At 34.7% G+C, this 24,134-nt stretch overlaps 2 protein-coding genes across 8 annotated transcripts; one reads left to right on the top strand and one right to left on the bottom strand.

Moving 5' to 3' along the window:
- Positions 1 to 4,510: 4,510 nt before the first annotated feature.
- LOC147393004 (uncharacterized) lies at positions 4,511 to 16,623 on the bottom strand. 7 transcript variants are annotated; one of them, XR_015182038.1, is made up of 6 exons: positions 16,221 to 16,610; positions 12,544 to 12,828; positions 12,244 to 12,459; positions 11,890 to 12,153; positions 10,830 to 11,069; positions 4,511 to 4,969 (listed from the first exon to the last, which is right to left on the bottom strand). XR_015182038.1 is itself a non-coding variant. In XM_086455628.1 (5 exons), exons 2-5 carry the CDS (start codon positions 12,826 to 12,828, stop codon positions 11,019 to 11,021), a joined length of 783 nt encoding a protein of 260 aa, XP_086311754.1. In that variant the 5' UTR covers positions 16,221 to 16,621; the 3' UTR covers positions 9,308 to 11,018. The 7 variants fall into 7 exon arrangements, 4 of the variants coding, with proteins under 4 accessions (XP_086311754.1, XP_086311752.1, XP_086311755.1 ...); XR_015182036.1 differs by lacking the exon at positions 4,511 to 4,969 and adding an exon at positions 6,273 to 7,238; XR_015182037.1 differs by lacking the exon at positions 4,511 to 4,969 and adding an exon at positions 6,273 to 7,234.
- LOC147393005 (beta-glucuronosyltransferase GlcAT14A-like) lies at positions 5,757 to 8,997 on the top strand. The gene is made up of 4 exons (XM_086455625.1): positions 5,757 to 6,279; positions 7,442 to 7,517; positions 8,209 to 8,324; positions 8,432 to 8,997. The coding sequence occupies exons 1-4, from the start codon at positions 5,757 to 5,759 to the stop codon at positions 8,950 to 8,952; spliced, it is 1,236 nt and encodes a 411-aa protein (XP_086311751.1). The 3' UTR covers positions 8,953 to 8,997.
- Positions 16,624 to 24,134: the final 7,511 nt, after the last annotated feature.

Raw genomic sequence — 24,134 nt, 5'->3', positions numbered from 1 at the left:
CGAGTCTAATATGAAATCGAACCAATAAAAATCGAAACCATTAGGTTCTATCCGATGGGTTCCTACTGGTACCTGTAATCGATTTATTTGTCATTTATTTTTTACATTATACATGATTGAAGGTTATCCCATATTTTAAAATTAACATATATGCTATTAAGTTCTTCAAATTTCATATAAACTAAATATTTGAGCTTAAAATGAGTTTTTTTTTTAATTTATTACTTGTAAAATAGATAAATTTTAATGTTTGAAAATAAAAGTCATTGAATCATTTTTTTTAGTGGAACAAATTATTATTAAGTTGGTACTTTACAAATAATATGTTATTTGTAAAACTATACGTTAATGACAAAATAACTAAATGGGTTAAGTAGGTAAATGTCCCTAACCCGATCCAAACCCATTTAATAATCGTGTTAAACGGGTTGACACTATTATGATCCGAACCTACTAATTTCGTGTCGTTTTGCTAGTTGTGTTGAGATTGTCACCCTTAGTATGTACTAGTCTATGGTATTTTTACAACCATCTAATCTTGTTAACAGGACCACATGCCAATTGGATGGAGAAAGAAAAGAGAATAGTACCAAGGGTCACTTGGCTGTATCTTTTAATTTGTGTGAAGTAACATCATCTCTCTCTCTCTCTCTTTCTCTTTCTGGGACATCTTTACAACCATCTAATCTTCTTCATCTGAGCCGACAAGCCCACTAGAGGGAAAACGATACCATGTGAAGGGAAAATGAATTATAAGTGATGTCGAGTAATCTGTTATAATTGATTTTCCCTCCACATGACATGCCTAAGAGCCTAATAGAAAGATTCTATTGCCACACCAACTTATGCTAATGGCATCCCGATTCAAATGTAAATCACCAAAGAATTAACATAGATCTTGAGATGGTGTTAGCAAAAGTTGGTGTGGCAATAGAAGCTCTCTACTTTTAATCAGGCTAATATAAGAGATCTTCTATTGGCACCTCAACTTTTACTTAGAATACCCCAATTAAACATAAAGAAAATAAGTGAACCATTGAGAATAAGTAAAAGTTGGGGAGCTAATTGAAGCTCTCTCTCTTTCTTTTTGAATTTATATATTTTTTGGTTTAAGATTTTAATGAACTTAATCATAATTGTAAACAACTACTGAAATTGTTTACAATGTTTTGTAATGTTGATATTATAAATTGAAACAAACATTTGAAATTTTTGAAGAGTGTTTTAATCTTTAAATGGGGTGTGATAAATAATTTAAGAAATTGGGATGCAATAAGTAAAAGTTGGGGTGACAATAGCATCTATCCTGATATAATCAGGCCAGAGTTATAAAAAAAAATCTTAATTGGGAAGATGAAGTTGTCTTTGTTGGACACCCATCCATGACATTGGAGTGAAAACTAAAAGAGAGTGGTACCAACGCGACTAACACAGCAAGGCTGGAAAATCATTTTAGGCTGACTAATATAAGAGACAATCTATCGTCGCACCAACTTTTACAGAGAGCACCCCAATTCATGTGATATCAAAAAGAATATGCAACACATCTTCGGGGTGCTTTTAATAAAAATTAATGTGGCAATAGCAGCTCTCTCCTAATAAAATTAGGTTAATTAGATTCTAATGTTCAGAATCACACCATTATCCTATGAGTAGGCCCAATGTTTATACATAATCAGTTAATGGAGTACACATGGGGGTTGGAAAAAAGTTAGGGGCCAAGAAAACCTGGCCCAACCCAAGACCGAATGAGTATGCGTTGTGATGCAATCCACATCCTCAATTTTATAATAATTATGTAATTGTATCTGTGATTTGTATTGTAAAAATGGTTAAATTCTATATTCAATGAATTTTAATATTTTTTTTTATTTATTTAGATTTTTAATCTTTACTAGTAGGTGGCATATTCAAATGCATGTATTATCAAATTTTATTAATTTTGACAAAAAATGACCTTAATAATAAGATTAAATTTAAATGTGGGGGGGCAGTTTGGGCCTTCTAAATTTTGATTTCAAGTCACAAGAAATTAGTAAAGATTTCAAAATTATTTATATTTTTTCAAGATCTTTTAAGAAATTTAATTTTTTGTTAAAACTAACAAATTATTTTTAATCAAGTACTCAAGTCCAACACAAAACCCAAATTCAAGTACCAGCTCAGTCCTACCTTTCTTCTTTAAGACAACCTGATAATCCCATCTAAAATTTGGCCAAAAATTTGATAAATGAAAAATATGCAGCATATGCTTTATACGTGTATTATCTGTTTTATTTCAAAATTTTGAAAATCAAAAAGTCGACCATATGATAGTGATGGTGATGATGAAATTGGTGATAGTGATGGTAATATTGATGGTGGTGATAATGAGGACATTGAGGTTATTGTTCCAATGATTTTTAAAAGAAGTTGGCAAATTAAGGTATAATCTCAAATAAATGTAGAGGGATATGTTATTATTTTTTTAAGATAAAAAGGACATTTGTAACGTAAAAAGGTGGATTCCTTCAAAATTTTGAACTATGACTGTTTCAAAGTTGACTTGTGTTACATGTCACAACTTACAAATTTACACTTTGCAACATATAACAAGTAATAGTAGCATTTTTTTTCCACTCGAGTTTTATAAAATATTTTACCTCCTTAAATCTAAAGATTTAGTCTTCTTCAACCATCATAACTCTAGCTTGCTATTGAATTTGGATGCTTTCACATTATAATTGCTTTGGACTCTCAAGTTGCAATTAAGTAACTTGGTTTGCAAGGGTGGAGTCAGGATTTTGCCCATGTGGGGCAACTAAGAGTAGAAAAAAAAAATTTGTGGAGCAACTTAGAGTGAAAAATATATTTTGTGGGGGAAATAGTGGTGGATTTTTTTTATCTGCCGCTAATATCTATTGCAATAGCTCATTAATCCATTGTCTTGTGGGGGCAAGCGCCTCCATTATAAATCCTCCCATGTTGATTCGGTTTGGTTTAGGGAAAAATCAGAACCAAACTGACATAGTTCGATTCTAAATAAGAACCATAATCAAATTGAATTTCCCCGTAGAGCCGAACCAAACCAAAATGAACTAAGGTCATTTTGGCTCGATTGGGTTTTATGGGTTGCCAATATCTTATAAACCTCCTTGGAAGCAACACTTTTTTTTTATAATAAAAATTAAATAATGAAGATGAAATTTTATATAATAAGTCATTAATCTATGTCCTAACTCCTAAAAAGTGTAAGGCATTAAGGTTTGGTTCTTCATTTGGTTTGATTCTTTACAAGTCCTGAACTGAGAATCAAATCAAATTAATCGATTTTCCATTTTCTCAAACCAAAATCAAATCGCAACTTGTTCCAAATCGAACCAAACCTATCCAAATCTATCGGTTTGGTTCAATTCTCAATTCGTATTGAACCAAGTTGCACCCCTAGTATAAAGGAGTGGTAATATAGCCATAGTCACAAAGTTCTCTAAATAATGGACTAGCCAATAAAATTGGCGAAATGACAATTAATAACGAAATATGATAACATTTTTTACTCTTCACAATCAAAATTTTATTTTCTTCAATATGCAAATATCAAGAACAAGATGGGATTTTTAGAGAGGTTGATGACATGGTTTTAAAACTCGTTTTGACATCTCGTCCATGAATGAGACTTAGTCGTCTCAGACAAGTTTTCCAATTTATTGGAGTTGTCTAGTTCAAGAGTGACACAATTGACTGACTTTTAAAAGAGTAAGAGATACGTCGGATTTGAGACAACTTGTCAATCCGTCTCATTGGTGGATGATACTAAGACAAATCAGACGAGTTTTAAAGCCATGGTTGATGATGGGTTTTGGTAAAAACCCAAAAAACATCAGTTGAATATTCCTCAAATTTTTCTCTATTCTTTTATAAAATTTTCAAGAATTTATCCAAATTAACTGAATTGAAAACCCACCAAATAATTATCAAATCCGAACTTTGCAACAATGACCATAGCAGCCTAAATAGAAATTATATGTGAGATTAATTTATTGTAGTATAGAAAGGGTTAGAGTCAGATTGGATCCACCATAGTCACAACTCAAGGATGACTTGAACTCTTGTTTGCTTGAATGCCAGATTACTTGCTTGACACTCAACCCCCATTTTAGTTTTTTGTTGCACCAAATACCATTCACGTATATAACCACAAAATACAAGTAGCTTCCGGACCTGTCAACATCAACGTCAATTTATTGAGTTTTTTTTTACTAATTATAAAAATTGCCACATCTTTATCTCTTGTTGATGCCCTATTTATATATTTTTGACATCTCTATCATGGTTGTTGATGTCTTTATTATAAAAATTGCCATTTATTTTCTGAATAGGCAGATTGACTGAAAAAATCAATTTTTTTTTTTTTTTGAATTTTTAGTATTCAGTTAGAACACCCGACTAATCTTCGGGGCACATGCAGTCCCTTCCCTCGATGTGCACCGAGAAATTTCTAAGATAAATCCCTAAGCAGGCATTCAAACTCAAGATTGACGTGGTCTTGGTTGAAAAATTCATAATAATACTTAATAATAAAACACTAGGAAAAGCCCACGTACGATAAAGATTCTTTGTTGACGTAGGAACAAGGAGAAGTCCCACTCATATTGCTATAGGAATTTGATGTCGAACCAACTGGTCCCCGACAGTATTCTAATTTGATCCAATCGAGATGATGTTAGTGTCTGATGAGGACTTGCTTTCTCACACCAATCGGGTTTATTTAGCATGAGTGGGACAGTGTACATGTGGCAGACATGGAAACCCAGAGTAGGATAGCAGTCCAACTCCCAGGAGTACATGATCAACTGTTCCACAACTAACCCTTCAACTGAAAATGAAAACCCAACCAAAGCCCAAGAAAACTAACATTTCAACATGAAGAATTGACCCCAACCCAACTCTCTCTATCTGTTCTTCCTTCCATGGGTGCCCATCTCATTGCCTGCAATTTTCAAAGTAAATGTCAATGGTGAGCCTTCATTTTTTTTTTCACTATTTCTTGTTTTAAACTATTTTGTCATTCAAACATCTCTTTCTCTTTGTTGTTTTATTGCTATCAAATACTTTTCAATGATATCTGTTTGGTGGCTTTTACCATCTCAACCTCCTCATATTCTCTACACTTCCCCTTCTTCCTTTGATCTTCCTCATTTTATAGTTTCTCTTTTCTTGATCATCAGTGGGTACGATTCAATTTATCATAATTTAATAAGTTTCTATCTGATTTGTATCGCTAGTTCATCACATTAATTCCAACTAGTACATCTTGTTTTTACATCGTAATTCATTGTGTATGTTTTTTTTTCCCTTCAATTTTTTATTGAATGAGTTTCGAATATGTTCCAACAAGAATTTAGATGAATCAACAAAATTTTACTTGTCTTTTTCATCTTGTTGTTTCATGTATTTGAGTCTTGAATTTAAGGTTAGAAATTTAAAATTTGCAATACCAGCTACAATATTAGACTTCAATCAATAGTCTTGATTATGTGTTTCTAAAACACTTTATTCAGATCAAATTCGGTCCTGGATTTTAGCAGGAATTAGATCTTTCGAGATAGTTAAATATATTCATTCGATACTGCTAGTTTTTTTAATTCTACTTCAGTTTCCAATGCATTTTTGCTAATTCAACAGTTTGAAGGTTTTATGTTTAAGAATGTTTATTGAAAATTTGATTTTCTTTTGTGTACTTTGAGGTAATTTTGTGATTAGAGGCTAAGTACCCAATGAAGATCTCTAAAATTTCTTCGTGGGTTTTGGGTTTTTCTATCGCAATTTTAATTTTCACTATCGGTCTAGTGGTGTTGGGAGCTTTCTCAAGCTCATTCTTTCGAAGTGGGTTCTCCGATACCAATGAGGATTTTCGGTTCGTGAATAGAGTTCCATTAAAGGGGTCTGGCTACCCTCCTGTGTTTGCTTATTGGATTTATGGTACTAATGGGGAGAATGGGAAGATTTTGAGGTTGTTGAAGGCAGTTTATCATCCTAGAAACTGTTTTCTTTTGCATCTCGATGCAGGTTCATCCAATAATGAAAGGAGGAAATTGGCTCTGTCAGTTCAATCCGAAAGAGTTTTTCGAGCTTTCAGAAATGTCGATGTTATTGGAAATAGTTATGCAGTCGACGAGATGGGTTCCTCTGCTCTTGCAGCCACACTTCATGCAGCTGCACTACTTCTTAAGACTAATCGAGATTGGGACTGGTTTATCCCATTAAGTGCTTCGGATTATCCGATAATGACTCAAGATGGTAAATTTTTACAACAAACTCTACTTCTTTTTCACCATTTTAAAATCTTATTTTCTCACATTTTATCGAACATTTCATCTATTATGATCTGGGTTTTTTACTTGATTTGATCTTTCATTCTTACAAATTTAGAATTCGTGCAATCTTTATAACATAGTGTCAATTTAGCTGGCCAAATAGTTATTGTAGTACAAATTAGATTAAAAATTAGACCTCTATATTAGTTTTCATATATAGAATTTGCACTATAAATTTTAAGATGGTTTTAGAGGAATAAGAGGAAGAAAAGAAGAATGTCAACTGAGATACTAGAGGGGATACCGAAATACTAAGATCGAAATAAGGTTGTCGTTGTTGTTGATTTTAAGGATTTCTGCTCTGAAACGCTATAGACTCTACAATGAATATGTTGCGAATTTGGAGATACTTTTCTATCTGATTAAAAGAAGCAAATTAAGAACAAACCAAAGAACACGAAGATTTATATGGTTTGACAACAATACTTACGTCCACAGATAGATCCAATCTTCTTCACTAAAAAATCAAAGAGAAAGATAAAAGAAACGATCACTCAAATTTTAATCCCAAACCCAAGCCCTGAAACCCTTATAAACCCCTCCCTGTCCCTCTTAACACCTAGAAAAAGAAAACTCTAATCTACCTAAAACATCCCATCACATTATTACTTTTAGGGCTCCTACAAAAGAAACTTATCCTGACCATTGGATTAAAGTCTAATCTAATGACTGAGATAAAAGACACGAATAAATAACAGAATCAACGTCCTTCTATTAACGCCTATTGCACATGAACAAAGTTAGGAATGACCTATATAGGTTCAAGAATGCGCGAATCGACCTTGGCGTGATATGATGGAACCATGTGAATGCTGCTCCATGCGGACTGAAAAGATAAATGTGGCAGAGGAACACGTTTCTCCCTCCAGAGCCATGACCTGCCTATAACGGTAGGGGTGTTTCACGGGATCCATCTAAAATTAACATAAGACATAGCTGTAGATATATTGAATGGATGCATATGATTCGTTCAACCAACACCATAGTTAAGATAAAGCTTCAAAGATTATGATGGACTTTAATATCTAAATATCCTTCAACACTGTTACTAATCATGTTGTGGAACAATTTGAATTTGTTTGCAGATCTCCTCCATGTCTTCACTTCCTTGCCCAAAGATCTGAACTTCATTCACTACTACAATAACACTGAGTGGAAGGAGTAAGGACAAACCACTATGAACTCTTCAAATGTATCTCTCCCATGAGGATGTCCAAGCGTGTCCATTGGACATACACTTGTACATGTGGAACACATGCATTGGGTTCCCGTTCAGTTGGTCCCACCTAATGACCCATTTGCACATGATCCTAAGAGCAACTCCAATGGGAATATCCAAATTCACTACCCATAATGGGTAACCATGTGTTTATGGATTGCCATTTTGGATATTCAAGGGAGGTATGCACTCCATCTATGCTATCCAAAATGGTTGTCCCTAAATATTTTAATTCAACCAAAAATGATGGAGATGGGTAGCGCATCGGAGACCCCTATTATCCAAATTGACTCTCAAAAATAGCAGTTAGGTTCATGAAATTTTTTGGAGCCAAAAAAATGGAGACTCCAAACTTGCTACCCAAAATGGGGAGTGAAAATCCCACGACCCAAAATGGGTTGTGGGATGGGTAATGTGTTGGAGACCCCTATTTTGGATTTCACTCTCCAAAATGGCAGTTGTGAGGGTATGGAGAGTGGGATAGGGCATGCGTTGGAGTTTCTCTAACCATATGATATGTAGACCTCCCTCTGCGTGACGAACACATGCTCAACCTTGAGAGATACCTTACATTTCCTCTACTTTTTTTTTCTACCATTTTTGTAATCTACATTGTGAACTAGCTTGGTGTAGGTGGCAAAACATAAACCAAATCGTCGTTGATCATAATCTTTATCTTCAAAAGAACACCCCAATCTTCTACACTGCAGAGACCCGAGCTACACCGGATGCAATCAAGATTTTTGGAGGTCAGTGTTCCTCAGAATTCTTGGGATTTTGTAGCACAAAAGAGAATTTGGATTCTCTTGCACTTCAGTAATTGGTTTTCATTCTATTTTTTTATCTGTTTGATCAGGTTCTCCATGGGTGATTCTCACTAGAGATTTCATGGAATATTGTGTATATGGGTGGGATAATCTTCCAAGAAAATTACTCATGTATTTCACCAATGTCGCTTTCCCTCTTGAATTCTTCTTCCACACTGTCCTTGCCAACTCCCCTGACTTTCATAACACCACCGTAGACAATAATCTGAGGTACATCGGACCAAATTTTCTCAATCTATCTCTATATAAGAAGATGGTTGGAAGTGGGGCAGCTTTCGCTAGACAATTTCGGGAGGGTGATCCGGTGCTCCGGAAGCTGGATGAAGATATCCTGCAGCGCCCAGCTGATGGGTTGGTCCCAGGAGAGTGGTGCTCAACCCCAACAATGAATCGGAGCGAGGGGAATTCTACTAAGAATCTGGATTCCTGCTTAAGTTGGGGTAACATCAACACTGTCAAGCCAGGTCCCTATGGGATGAAATTGGGGAACTTGTTATCCGAACTTGATGCAGGAGGGAGATTGAGATCAAGGCAGTACAATATGTATTAAGGCACTCTTGTTTTAAATGGGTTAAATATAGTTTCCTTCGGTTCATGTTTCCTTCAAGACAGAGGCAACGATAGAAAGATATTGGGGTTGGGAATGTTAGACTTGGTTTGCTTCCTAGTTGTCAACAAGAAGAAACCCAATTTTATCTGTTTTCGAAGTATTGTCTTCGAAACCGATGAAAGTGGAAATGTGGACTAATTGGATTTACCATGAATGTCGAGACTCGAGAATGCTACCTTCTGTGTTTAATCTTGACCGTAATGCTTCTCTTTGACATTGAAGGAGTATGGGAAAGTAAATAACCAAAACCTTTTGGTGATGGATTTGACTGAGTGATCCTACTCACTTGGGTAATGAACTCGTGAATGGCTGAAAATGTAATTTACAGCTCGAAAAAACGAAGATAGATTAGGCATTCGAGCTGGGCTCAAGTCTTTGACTTGCACCAAAGCATTTCATCCCAAATGTACCCATAATTGTCTGGCCTTTGTAGTAATACGTATCCAAACCATCTCAATGGACTTTCCTTTTTCTCTACCATTAGCTCTGTTTCTGATTTCTCTCAAATATCCTCATTTCTGATTTCCTCGTCTTACTACTCATCTATCTCAACACCCTCACCTTGGCTTGCATACAAAAAAACACCCCTGAAATTACCATAAATAGCAAGATAAAACTATTAAAAATAGAAACTTTCAAGTGTAAACTGAAATTTGACCCCTAAAATAATCTATTTTTGAGATGCATATCAAGAAATTTGTTGTAAGCTTAAGTTTATAACAATATATTATAATAAGCAATTCAGATAACCGATTGCAAAGTAATATCCACCATAAGCTAAATTTTGTGGAAGCAATATTATTTCGCTCTTTCGGACTCATTTCTTCTTATCTAGGCACTTCATGAAGTCTTATGTGACTTGTCCTACATCAGTCCCCACCACTTGAAAGAACTCATCTTAATCGTTGATTTTTGGTGTAACACGAGATCCAAAATATGCATTTAGGAACATGACAATGCACGATCTTAAAAAGAATGTTTGCTCATAGATCGATTCGGCATATTGTTGAAAGTTGCTCCCCCACTTGAAAAGATTTCGGGTAGTTCAAAAGTTTTTTTTTTTTTTTTTTGTGACGAAAACATAGACATTGACATCCTTACCTCTATATGGATAGAGTCAACTTCATACTTCATACTTCTAAGGCCTAATAAATAACATGGTGTCAAGCTTCCATGTCATCTACATCACAAACAGCTTTTGTAATAGAAAATAGAATTTGACACCTTTCAGTTACCTTGATCGTGCCATTCCCCTTGATACAACTAATTATGGATGGAAAATGATATTTTTTCCATATTCAATTATAGATTTTTATCCACCATGGCCTTGGACACAATATTCTCTTTGTCACTGAAAATCGACTTTTTCTTTTTTGCTTTGGGGTATATATCAACCTCTTCAAGAAAGGCAAACCCATGATCTTCATAAATTTTTCATGGTTTGGCATCTCTGTCTCCAATGCCATTAGTTAAAATGGCTATATGACATTATGGGCATTGTTAGATCGATGCCTAGGCTGACCACATTGATAACAGTTGAGCAACAAGAGTATAGCATATAACAGTTCGGAAAATGTTGGACTTTTTGTAGGAGGTTGATCTAGTCATATCTCTATTTTAGTTGCTAACTTGACAGCCATGTTAGTGGTTCAAATGAGTTGTATCAAAATCCTAGCTTGGATTAACATAATAGGCACCTCGCTACTTATTGTGATTTTTTCTCTATCAGTTGTTAGATAATAAGTGATACAAATCTTATATAAAATCTTTCACATAACAGATCCTTTGACGATAGTTATAGATTGTTGGAATAATACCTGATCATAGTATATTGACAATCATGTGCCTTCGTCTACTACATCTGTGAATGTTGTAGCTGTTCCCACCAAGCCGAAGGCCCACCTTTAAATTTGTATGGCACTAATTTCACCTTCTTGTCCTCAAAATGCTTTTCATGTAGTGGAAGATCATCTCTAGCAACCTCAATAAGCCACTCTAGGAAGTGCTCAAGACTCATCTTCATTAGAGGGCACCATGTGATAAGTTGTGAAATTCATCTGTCCAAAACCGAAAAACTTAGAGAAATTGGACAATCCCATCCCATCGAAAAATCCAATTGAAATTTAGTGGGACGAATTTTGAATTGAGCCAGCCAAAAGCAACAAATATTTCTTGACGACCAAGAAAATCATCGAAAAACTAGTCGAAAGTGCTTTTCAAGTGCACATGAATCTGACAACCCAGAGCCGTCAAATTCAAAATTTGATCATCCAAGACCGTCAAATTGGGTACATTTTGATGGCTCTGGGTCATCGAATTTGGCTTTTGCGAGAAACATAAACCAGCTGGTTCTACGCTTAGGGCTATGCCCGAAGTTCAGGTAAAAACCTACAATGCAAACAAACTTCAAATGCACACCCACCTCAATTCAATCATCCAAAACATACACAACACCCATCCAATCGTTTCTATATCCACACCCATACAATCATACACATTCTCTTTTGTATAAAACAGAAAAACACCTATTTTGTGCCTAGAGATATGCTCGAACACCCTGTAAAACCTGCAACGCAAACACGCTTCAATATGCACACCCCCTTCCTTCCAATCATCCAAAATATACACAACAGCAACCATCCAATCATTTCCATGTCCACACCCATCTAATCATATACTCCACCAACCATTCACTTTACTCAACACTACTATACTATTTCATTGAAAAGTAAACACTTGTTCAATCAAAATAAAGTACTTGTAAAAGGAAAAAAAATATAATCATAGTAAGTCGAGATACATAAAAACAAGAACACTCATCACTCATCAACCCATCATACGTGTATATACGGTCATAAAAATAGGCCACCTAATCACCTGATCTATGTCAACATCTGCAAACGTCCCCTCAGGAAGATCCCTATCCATCAGTTCTGCAGTTGTGTCGAAGATCTCCTTGATACAAACCTCAAAGTAATCTGGATCCGGGACCTCCGTCTCAACCAAAAATCCACTAGCATAGGTCTTATTCAACCGTAAGTTCTTCAAATAACACCTCCGATGTTCATGGGTACGTGGGATGGGAAAAGGTGATGGTGTTATACCTGCCTGCTTCTCGGGAATCGGGGATTTGAGCCTAACCTATTAATAATTAAAAGAATTTGTTGTGGAGTATTGATAGTATAACAAGCTGAGATGATTATGTAAGACATAACTAATTAAAATTCATACCTGAGAAGAACTTCCAACTTCAAATTGAGACGATTGCCCCACAAGCAACTGTGTCATGGAATTTATCTTCTCTGTCATTGTTTGCATTTGTTGAGTCACATTAAACAATTGACTGTCCACCACATCTAGTTGACTCTGTGTAGGATCTAAATGACGTAACGCAGTTCTTGAAGCTTGCATTCCTTGTACACGACCCTTTTTTTCTTTTCCACATACCTATATAGCAAATAATATTTTTATTCGAACAACAATCTATATATAAATGAAAGTTAAAAAGTAATAACAAGAACACGTATGTACCATTACACGATTTCCAACCCAATGTTCTCCATGGTAGATCCATGTTGTGTAAGAAGTAGATATACCATCAAGAATTAAATGTTCCGCAACTATGTCTAGTTTTTTCCTCCCTCTTGCCATATTACGGCAATTGACACATGGACAATAATAACAATCATCACCCCCCAAAATCTGTATATTTTGTCTCAAGTATGCGGCAAACGACACTACGCCTTGGATGTATTCTTTAGATACCCTAGGTTTCGAAATCCACTCTTTGCTTGGAATCTCAGGTGTCGAAGACATCTACAAGTTGAAAAATATTAGAAAATAGTATATAGCAACTAATTCCCAAGTAAAAGAGCTACAAAAATTATTAGAATTGCCAAAATAAATTGATTGCCTCTCCTATCGAACTGTCCATTTGGCTTGTGGAGCCATTCTCTTTAAGTTGGTCTTCTCGGCCAACTAAAGCTTGTACAGTCATATTGAATGGAATCTCACGTTCGAGATTTTTCTACTAGTTGTTCCAATTAGTTGACTTAGAGAGACTACTAAGTTTTAAGAGTATTGGAATTTGTGTCGAAATATGTGCTATGTGTACTTCACTCATTATTAAAGTAGATAATAAACAAACAACTTTTGGGATTTCTCTTCCTTTAAAAACCTATTGCCTGAACGTTTTAATGGTGTAAACACAACCACCTCTATACTTTTCGCATGTGTCTCAAGCCAGAAAGTAATTAAGGTATGTTTAAGACTTTCACAGCTCAAAGTCTTTGTAGCAGAAGATCGCTTGATTTTACCCCTATAGGTTCTTCTACTCATTGTAGCTAATTTCAGATTTGGTGATTATTCAAGTCCAATTTGGTCTATTTGGATAAATTTAGGTAAGTTGGGGGTTATTTACAAAAATCCATCGCCTTCAAACTCCCTAAAAACTATTTTGTTTTATTCTACGGCATAGAATGTGTAGCGCCCGCGCCTCGTGATCACCCTCCTTTCTTTCAGTGCCTGGCCTTTCGGCCGAGCCTAACTCTTCCTCGGGTTGAGGTCCTATCCCGCCCAAAGTTCAGTTTAAGGGATCGTCGAGTGTACTACATAATTGATAAAGTCACCATTGTTCAAATTTGAGGGTTTGAACTATCACCCATCGATTGAACTGACTCTCAATTTGGTCTGCACAATCCAGAGATTTGGGTAAGCGATTTGATTAAGAAAAGGGAAGGTGTTAGGCATCACAATCCCCTATCCTAAGGGACGACTGCTTTTATATTGCTTTGACTTATGCCTCGTACTTTGCTTTGCAAATTGATAGCCTGAGTGGTGAATAAGTGGGATTCGATTTGAATGATAATTTGTAAAAGGGAAAGTGGGTGAATCGAAGTGATCTCGATTGATTGATTGATTTTGAGTGGAAGACTTTATGAAGCGGCCATTGGTCGTTTCGTTTGGTCCTTCCGAGCGCGCAATGCACAAGGAGGTGTTCCAAATTACTCCGCCGGAGTAAGAACTAAAATTGGGAACTTAACCAGGAATTCTAATTCATTTACAATTTTATACCTGTATGCTCAGCGGTCGATCAGGCATAGCTTTGACAGGGTATTGCTTCTCTGGGTAGGGATTCTAGCAAAGTTTTTGCAATGTCGAGAAAAGTGGGATCGAGAATCGGCCAAAAGTTCAATACTATCGAGAGAAAGTAGGATATTGTTGGGGTAAATTGTGCAAGGTTCATTAGTATCAGGGGAAAGTGGGAAATGGTTCAGCCAATTTGGGCAAGGTTTCAATTATGTAGGTGATAGGAGAAGGTTTCTATGAAGGTTAGGGTGAAATGGTTGGGGTTTTGGGTTCGTTGGGTTGGATCATCGAGAGAGTGAAAAGTAGCAATGGAGTTGGTGGGAGCTCAAAGGAAAGCAAGGGAGAGTTGGAGAGTTCAAGGTGAGTTGAAATGAGGGGGGAAGTGCATTTTTTATAAGACATAGCACAGACTAACGTTGAATATCGATCCATGTGTTGTCTTGTCAACAACATGCTTGCACGCATGCTGAGGGTAGTTTGGGGTGGTTGGCAGGTCATTCTTGACTGACCAAACCAACCAGCAAGATAAGTTTGGGCAATCAATAGTCAAACAGGTTGATTTGACTAGGTTGGGCCTCCTGATAGACCCATTAAGGTTTCGGGAACCTAGGAAAAGTCCCGATTTTTGGGAGAGTTGGAGGATTGGTACAGGACTTTGCAGGAAGGGTTTTCAAGGTTTGGGAAGTTTCAAGAAGGGTTCTAGGCTTTCCGAAAGGGTCGGAAATGTGCCTGGGAAAGGTTGAGAGCTTCGAGTTTGGACGGGGTTTGGATCTCTGGGTTTCTGGGAGGCTTTATGATTTTGTTTAAGGATTTTGGGAAGTGGTTCAGGAAGTGGGGTTTTGGCTTCTTCGCTGCCTTTGGATCTTACAAGAGAATCGTCACCCTGACGAAATGTTGCCACTTTGAATCAGAAAAGATCGGTGTACAATTTTGAGGTGTTTACAGAATGCATTGAGTGAAATATATACTCATCCATGTAGTTCTGAACACCTTCAATGGCTATGTGGATGTGCAAATAAGACAACCAAAATTCTTTTTTTTTTTTTTTTTTTCATTGATGAGAATAGTAATTTGCACTAATTTGATGTCCAATTTCTTCGGTTTTCTTTCTTGGTAACCTTGGATCCAAAATGCAAAACAATGTGTGGATGTAATTTAGTATCACTTGTTTTAATATTTCCATCTTGATTTTCATGTAATTTAAGGTCTAATCCATTTTATTTAAAAAAATTGGAATCTTGTAATAAAAGACCCGAAGAGTGTACCCTTGATCAAACTCTTCAATTCGAAACAAATAGATTCTATATAGTTTGCCAAAGCATTGATAAGATGTAGTACAACTATATTGATTGTCATAATTTACATCTTTTATCTTTTAGAGCCCAAATGACTGGTTTTTTTTCTTGATAACTTAAAGTCTTGTTTTCAACAAGTACATAATGCTCTAGATTTTGGGGTGTGCTTAACAAGTTAAGATGCATTAAATACACCTCCAAACTTGATTTTCCTATTAAAAAAAATGCACTCAAATTTTTTTCTACAAAAAATACCCTCAAATGCTTGTTTCCAAGGTGTATTTAATGCATCTTAACATGTGCCCTTAGGGCACATGTTATCAAAACCCCTAGATTTTGAATCAGTCCAATTAGGGCTGTCAACGGATAGCTATCCGATCGGATAGTACTATATCCGAATTCGAATCCGAAAAAAACTAATGATATCCGAATTCGAATCCGAATCCGACCGGATATCACTAACAAATATTCGAATTCAAATTTGAAAAATTTATCGGATATCCAATAATATCCGATCTGATAAAAAAATCTTATAAAATACCATTGATCTCAATTTTGTCTCAAAGGCACATCATATATACCCTTTAGAAAAAATGCTCAAAAATAATAAGATATAATGAACAAAATCATCCATACTAATAACAAATAAATGAAATCCAAGACCAAATTTGATATGAGAAACTAATCCTATATCAATACTTAGGAAATTTATTTAAAATCTACTATTGGGAAATTTATCAAACACTAGATGTGCACAATAGAATCAATGATAAACATTCTGTTTGCAAACCCAATAAGTATACATCTTCCCTAAAAAAAACTCACCTTTTCTTAGAATTCCCTGTAAAGAGGGTTAGGGATTCAGCGCACGTTCGATGGAAAACTCAATAGTGAAGACCAGAGAGACAGAGAGGGGAGAGATGAGGTAGAAAAGTGTGCGAGCGGGTGCAGCGTCAGACGAACAAACAACAATTGAACAAAGATTTGCTGTTTCCAAAGTTACGTACTAAACTGTGAACCAATGACATGAGGCCACGTGTATTAAAAAAATAATAAGAATGATTGGTTCGTGTGAGAAAATTTCAGAGAAGTTTAATTGCTTGTTTTACTTGCTTTTTCAATAAACATGGCGCCATGGCATTGGTTCATTAGCTTAACACATAAGTTTCTAAACAGCAAATCTTTGTTCCAAACAATTCGTCGGTTATATTTTGTCGAATTTTAATTTCGTAAGTTCAAAATAAATCCACGAGTGGGACCCTTGATTTTCGTGCACTCCGAACAAGATCAGATTTTTTTTTTTTTATGAGTTTAAGGATTTCACCCTTACTAAGGGTCCTTGGCTCACCTTCTGACATCCAAAATCATGATGGGATGCTTTAAGGCATTAGAGGATAAATTCTATAAACTTTAAAAAAATAAAATTAAGTTATTTTTCATTGTTCAATTTTAATTTTAAGTTTGGGAGTTAGGTGAAAATTCACTAGTCGTCCATTTTCAAAAAACTTAGATCATGCTCAAAAGAAATTATTTTTTTATTTTTTTGTATTTGAATTTTTCAATGGAACTTAGAGGATTGTGGTGTTCGATTGTTGATGTGGTAATCCATTTGAGCAAAATGATTCTTAGTAAGGCTTAAAATCTTACTATGTTAATAAGAAAAGTGATTCGTTTTTTATTTTTTATTTTATTGGGTGATCAATTATTGGTAGTCGTTTAACAAAGGGCAATCCTCTTCTAATTAGGATGTTAATGGATACTCGTTTAATTGAACCGAATCAAAATCGGATCAGAAAAATGCGATTGTACTTTTTAATTGGAATCTAAACGAATTATAGGAATTAAGAATTGAAATCAATAAAAAAACAAAATCCATAAAATTTAACATTTCTAGTATTGATTCTTTTTGAAACCAAGATAGTGACACCATTAGATCTAATGTAGTTGAAGTCAATAGAAAAGACTGAGAGACGATCATATATTTGTTTTGGTCCATGTTGATATTCAAACCCAATCAAATAATGACATAATTAAGATATAGTCTTGATTGTTGATATAGATATAATCAATATATTTAATCGGATTGAGAGATGATCATGACTGGAGATTAATTTTCTATGTATAATTGGATGTATTATATCGTGCAATCAAAATCGTTAACTATTTAAGTGAAATATATCTTACAATAGAAAAATCCAAACAAAAACATTCAAAGAAAATTCATTGACCAAGAAAATGAAGTAATATCCTTGTGGACGGCTAAAATCGTCTCCTATCTGGATCGTCCATTCCCACCATCAATGCGTATCTCAAGGTGGACACGTGACATCATTTAAAAAGAATTATATCTTATTAGGAAAGATTTCAAATTTAAAAGGATTATTCTCCTTGTTATGTAATTGATATTTTAGATAAGGGACAATGTGGTAAATTATAATTAATTAGGGTTAAGACTCTAATTAAGGTTTCTCTATTTAAAGACTTTGAAGTTATTGTAAAAAGGGGAGGAAAAAGGTAGAGGAATGGGAGGAGAAAATTATGTACCCGTGAAATGTATAGTGAAATGGCTCTCCGAATCCGTAGACGTAGGCACGTTTGCCTAATCACGTAAAAAATCTATCTTCTCTATTTTATTTATGCTCTTTTTATTATTTTGTGGATTAAATGTCGAAATCGTAATCTATATTGATTTATCACAAAATCGGCATCCACAATCCTTATATAAAATAATTTGAGATTTGATACCCCATGTAACTAGGGAGTAATTTACCTATAAAAAAAATAACATATGACATAATTGATTTGTGGAGATTTTGATTAGTTTCAATACGGAAACAAATGAAGGGTATTCTAGATATAAAAATACTTAGAGATTTTGGTTCAACAAGAGATACTAGTGAAGGGCCCTTGTGGCATTGAATTTTTAAAATTTTCACCAAAACCCCTTCTAATTTTAGTAATTTAAATATATATTATTTAAATTATTTGTAAATATAAATATTTCTGAATAAATACTTTTAAATCGAATTAAATGATTTATCTCACCAAGAAGAGATGACATAGACGAGTCAACTCGACATTAGTAAGGGAAGAGACAAGATGAAATGTTGAATTTTAAAAGCAAATAAACAAAAAATGTTGTTTTAAAAAATTGTCCAATTTTAACAAGTTTTTATAATTTTGTAATAAAAATAAATAATTTTGAATTATTGAAATTTATTTTTAAATAGAAATATGATCATGTACTGAGAATCTTCTAATTAACTATTTTCTTATAGAAAAAAATTATAATTGTATTAATATATAAATATGATCATGGGAATAAGCATATTTTATTTCATTCTTTTGAGATGAGATGATTCAAACAAGTCAACTTTGTAGTTGTGGGGAGAGATGGAATATGCCAATTATAAAAATCAATGGATCTTTGAGATGAAATGACTAAGATGAGTGAAATTGGTAACTGTGTAGGGAGATAGCATATCATGATTTATAATTCTTTGATGGATAGAAAAAGGCTTGGATAGAATTTTAAAGAGATTAGATGAGAAATATTTAAAATATAAAATTTTAAAAATAGCCTTAACTTATTTGGTATGAGTCAAATAAAAACAAAATCCTCCAAAATTTCAAAGTATTTTTTATGTCAAGAATATCCTTGACTTGTTTCCCAAGTTGAAACTAACAAAAATCTCACCAAATCTCTTATGTCACGTGTCATTTTTTTAGGAGGAAGTAACTTCAACATTCTTAGAATAAGCGTGAGACTGTCATGCCTCAAAAAAATTACAATTTGATACTATAAAAATTAATCATCTAGGTATGGTAGATATCCCACCTAGTACTTTCCCCCTTAGTGACCCAAATTGTATAGTAAAGTATACGAACCTGCTTTCAAATCGCAATTTAGCAGATTATAAGCGGATTGGACATTAAACTGTACTTACAATTTTCAAATCACTCAAAGACCTCAAGTTTTGACCATTATTTACTTTTTTAAGAAATTTTTGGACATCTATCTATATAATAAAAAAATAACAGTGGGACTGTTGTGTTGGGCCTACTTGCCGCGGGGGGGGGGGGGGGGGGGTAAACGTTTTATTTAAGTATAGTGAATCTACTTCATTGTTTTTTTCATCTCCCTTAAATTTTATTTTTCTTTAGTCTCATTCTTCTACACCTCATTTCCTTTTTCAATAGTACCCTTCTAATTTTATTATTTTCTTTTACCCTTTCAAGCCTAAATAATTTTTAGTAATACGCTTCCAATTTTATTATTTTTCCTTTTTTATCTTCTTAACCCCCAAAGAGGATGCATATGTTGTAAGCATGGCCGCACAAATAAACTCTAGCTAACAATATGTTTGAGATGTGAGAAGACATAATGAAAAAGGTAAAGGTATTTAGTAGTTTAATTTTTCAGTATAATAAATTTGATGTTAGTATAGAAATTGAACTTAAAATCTTTTCAAGCCCACTAACTTTATAAGTGGGTCTTTTGATAATAATAAAAAATTGATTTATGTTTATTAGCATATTACATTTGATATTTTTTCTTAATTTATTCTCAACTAATGTTTAATCATATTTTATTACTCAAATCAAAAGTTCATGTGGCATCAATCAAATCAGTTTTTTTAGTTTATTAATCAAATAAGTAATGGAATGAAAATCATGACCTTAAGATTCATAAACTTTACTACGATGTATTTTAAGAAGGGATAACAAAGATTTCTTGTAAAAAAAAAATATTACATTTAATGAATTTTAGAGGTGGTAAATCTGTAGTTAAATTATATACATATATATATATGGGTCGGGTTCCTACGACACACATTGCGACAATGTGTTCGTCTTATATGGACAAAAATGATTGGAATGGGCTGATTTTTTGTGAGGATGATCTCTGTGATGAGGGGATCATCCTGGCAAAAAATCATCCCATTCCAAAACTTGTAACCCCATCAAAATTGATTTACAAAAATTGGACGGTCTATAATTTTTCAACAAAAATTGGACGGTCTAGAAGTTTCATAATGAGCTGATTTTTGGCAAGGATGATCTCCTCACCACAGAGATCATCCTCACAAAAAATCAGCCCATTCCAAACATTTTTTCCTATATAAGACAAAACACGTTGTCTATATGTGTGTTGAAATGGTTGTCGTTTGAACTTGACCCTATATATATATATGGGTCCCGTTCGCTGGCTAACGGATTGCCCTACGGTTTAGCAAACATTTCTGGACAGTTGGATATATGTTGGATGAACGGACAAGATTGAATGTTACAATGATCTGCGTTTAAGTTAAAAAGAAAATCATATTTTAGACCGCCATCCTTCAACTTCAACCAAAATCTTTTATTCCAATTGAGCTAAATCGAAGGTGTTCCCAAAAAACGTATCGCTAACAATTAAAATTCATATATATAATAAAATAAAATAAAATGAAAACATTGTCTTCATCTATGCTTCACCCCAATTATGGGGAAGCAAAAATTCTTCATAGATCTTCAGCAATCAATTGAAGATGAATTTCCTGCAAACAATTGTAGACATTAACCAACTCCACAATTATTTTTTATTTAAAAATTGATGAGGGATCTTCAACAATAATACCCATTCATCTGGAGTTCGAAACAAGACAAGAACTTGAATTTCATGGGGGGTGTTGTTAATCCCTGTGAAGGGATTTCAAGTTAGGAAGAGAAACATAAACTACCAATAGATGTATATTACAAAAATGAATGTGTCAAGCTCTAGGATAGCGTGATCGTCTTTCCTTTTCAGGAACTCCAGAATCTCCATTGAGCTGCCTTCAGTGAAAGAGGGCGTCGAGTTCGCTTCATCCCAAGGTTGACATCTCCATATACTGACTGATTCCCCTGGCATTTTTACCCAAATCAAGAAAATAAGAATTTTATGAGAAAGAGAGAATAAGAATCTTATGGAGAGAAGGGAGATTGAATGTTACAAGGAAAAGGTAAGGCTTTTATGATGATGGATTCATTCAACCGATCCCCCACTCTTCCCTACAAACCATAGTATCTAATTATTTCCAAAAAGAACAGTATACCTTGGAGCTCCATTGCACTGAATTTACATCCATGTCATGGGCCTTTTCCTTCTTCGGAAGCAGCTTATAGGATGGTCCATCAACCTGCAGAATTAAGAATTTTTTTTTTTTTGTAACTTGATAAAAATTTCTTGAAGAAATCAACTAAAAAAGGAGAGGGGAGGAAATGGAGCTGCCACTGTATCTGCTACTCCATAACATGTTAAGGGAGGTCAAACCACCAACAACAGTCCATAATTTCCAAGAGTTGTAGAACAGAAACGCAATTCAAGACTTCACAAGTTTGGGTTGTAGATCAAAAGCTTAAGATCTTCAGACCAAACAAAAATTATAAATTTATGAAAAAGGTAGACTATGTGCAAGGTGTGCGGTAGAGTCCATGAAGCATGCTAGACTTCAGGTTCATCATCATCTACATTCCATATTGAATTCCCATATTTGGTTAGGTTCTCCTTTTTGTGTAGATCATAACACTAGTTCTTTAGTTCTAATAATACCTCAAATGGATATAACAGCCTCCCAAAGATGAACAGGTAGCTCATTCTCAACATTTTTATTGGGTGTCTTTCCCGAATTTATTAGCTGGGGGAGCATAATATACCATCCTAAGGTAGCATGTCAATTGTTGATACAACTATTGTACTGCTTGATGAGAAACTAAGGCATAGAGAAAATAAGAGAGTTACTATTGCCACACCAACTGTGTGCAATTATTTGGTGATTTACAAATTGGAATTGGTGTGGCAATAGCAGCTCTTGAAAATAATCCAGTTGAACAGGTGACCATTGGGTTCTCCGTCTCTTGTCAAGCTTATGTGATTGAGTCAAGTAATTCATTGTTGATTTGCAGAAATAAAGAGTAATTACAGACTAACAGTCAGTAGACAGAAAGAAAGATATGAGGATTACCAAACCATTTTCGTTATAAATGAAAAGACGTATAGTATCATCAGCTGTTGCACTAGCAAGAATGCCCTCCCTGTTATATTCACAAATGAATCACAATAAAATCCTCATAAAATATGCGCTTAAATCATCTATAGATTAGATAAGAATGGGTTTTGTGCCAAATGGCAAAGATGGATAAAGACATGTTTCTAGTCTACATCAAGGTGATCTCCTCTTTGCTTTCCTCTTCAGAGAAAAAAGAAAAACCCATTGCAAGAAATCAAATCTGTATTTTCATTTGGGTAAGATTACATTGGAACCACATCAAGAAATCAAAACCCATTGCGAGAGAGAGAAGAATGTTTACCTGCCGTTGAGCTTTCCTTAGGGTTCACGGCTGGAAAATCACAAAGAGGTCGAGTTGAAAGCCGTTCGTGCGAGGTAATTGTAGCGAGGAATAGGGAGAGAGTTGCCGCGATTAGAGAGAGAGGGTCGAGAAGGAGGTAGTTGTAGCGAGGAAGTCCGAACAGCGAGAGCGTGAGAGAGATGGCCGAGAGGGTTTCAACGATGGAGAATAGAGAGAGAGAACAGAACTCTCTCTCTCTCTCTCTGTCTGTGTTTGATTTGAGGATTAATTGATTAAGGAGGTAGTATTAATAAATTGTAAGTTGAAGGATGGCGGTATAAAATAGGATTTTCTTTTAACTTAAACGCAGATCGTTGTAACATTCAATCTTGTCCGTTCATTCGACATATATCCAATTGTCCAGAAATGTTTGCTAAACCGTAGGGCAATCCGTTAGCCAGCGAACGGGACCCTATATATATATATATATGTCGGGTTCCTGCGACACACATACAGACAACGTGTTTGTCTTATATGGGCAAAAATGTTTGGAATGGGCTGATTTTTTGTGAGGATGATTTTTGTGATGAGGGGATCATCCTGGCAAAAAATCATCCCATTCCAAAACTTGTAACCCCATCAAAATTGATTTACAAAAATTGGACGGACTATAATTTTTCAACAAAAATTGGACGGTCTAGAAGTTTTGAAATGGAATGATTTTTGGCAAGGATGATCTCCTCGCCACAGAGATCATCCTCACAAAAAATCAGCCCATTCCAAACATTTTTGCCCATATAAGACAAAACACGTTGTCTATATGTGTGTTGAAATGGTTGTCGTTTGAACCTGACCCATATATATATAGGGTGGGGTTCCGTAGACACATAAAGCTACTCATAAAGTTACAACGTTTTTGTCTTATATGGTTAAAAAGATTCGGAATGGGCTGATTTTTTGTGAGGATGATCTCTGTGGTGAGGGGATCATCCTTGCAAAAAATCATTCCATTTCAAAACTTCTAACCCCATCAAAAGTGATATACAAAAATTGGACGGTCTAAAATTTTTCAACTTGTAAACAAGGGGCTAGAAGTTTCATATTGGGCTGATTTTTGGCAAAGATGATCTCCTCACCATAGAGATCATCCTTACAAAAAATCAGCGCATTCCAAACATTTTTGCCCATATAAGACAAAACACGTTGTAGCTTTATGTGTATGCGGATCCTAATCCATATATATTGTTAATGTGCCCCTGAATAATTTTGAAATTATTTTTTTTTTCTTGTAAGTAGTTCATTTGGGTGATTTGGAATTAGTTACAGTTCAATTTTTAATTAAGAAAATAGATAATCAGTCAATTTGGTTTGGTTCTTGGTTCAAAACTTGTATAGAATCCAACCCTCACACAAGAATTAAATATATAT

Source organism: Akebia trifoliata, chromosome 10 (genome assembly GCF_017979445.1).
Source record: "Akebia trifoliata isolate Shusen 1 chromosome 10, ASM1797944v1, whole genome shotgun sequence".
Lineage (NCBI taxonomy): Eukaryota > Viridiplantae > Streptophyta > Magnoliopsida > Ranunculales > Lardizabalaceae > Akebia > Akebia trifoliata.
Note: the sequence above shows the minus strand (reverse complement) of the source record. Positions and strands in the feature narration are given on the sequence as shown.

Excerpts from the sequence above, each read along its gene's own strand:
- LOC147393004 (XM_086455626.1), bottom strand. The coding sequence starts at position 12,828 with ATGTCTTCGACACCTGAGATTCCAAGCAAAGAGTGGATTTCGAAACCT. Across the intron at positions 12,154-12,243 it reads AAGTTGGAAGTTCTTCTCAG|GTTAGGCTCAAATCCCCGAT; the intron begins GTATGAATTTTA and ends AATTATTAATAG. Across the intron at positions 11,070-11,889 it reads CAGATGTTGACATAGATCAG|ATGAATTTCACAACTTATCA; the intron begins GTGATTAGGTGG and ends GGTTTTGGACAG.
- LOC147393005 (XM_086455625.1), top strand. The coding sequence starts at position 5,757 with ATGAAGATCTCTAAAATTTCTTCGTGGGTTTTGGGTTTTTCTATCGCA. Across the intron at positions 6,280-7,441 it reads TCCGATAATGACTCAAGATG|ATCTCCTCCATGTCTTCACT; the intron begins GTAAATTTTTAC and ends ATTTGTTTGCAG. Across the intron at positions 7,518-8,208 it reads AATAACACTGAGTGGAAGGA|GTGGCAAAACATAAACCAAA; the intron begins GTAAGGACAAAC and ends AGCTTGGTGTAG.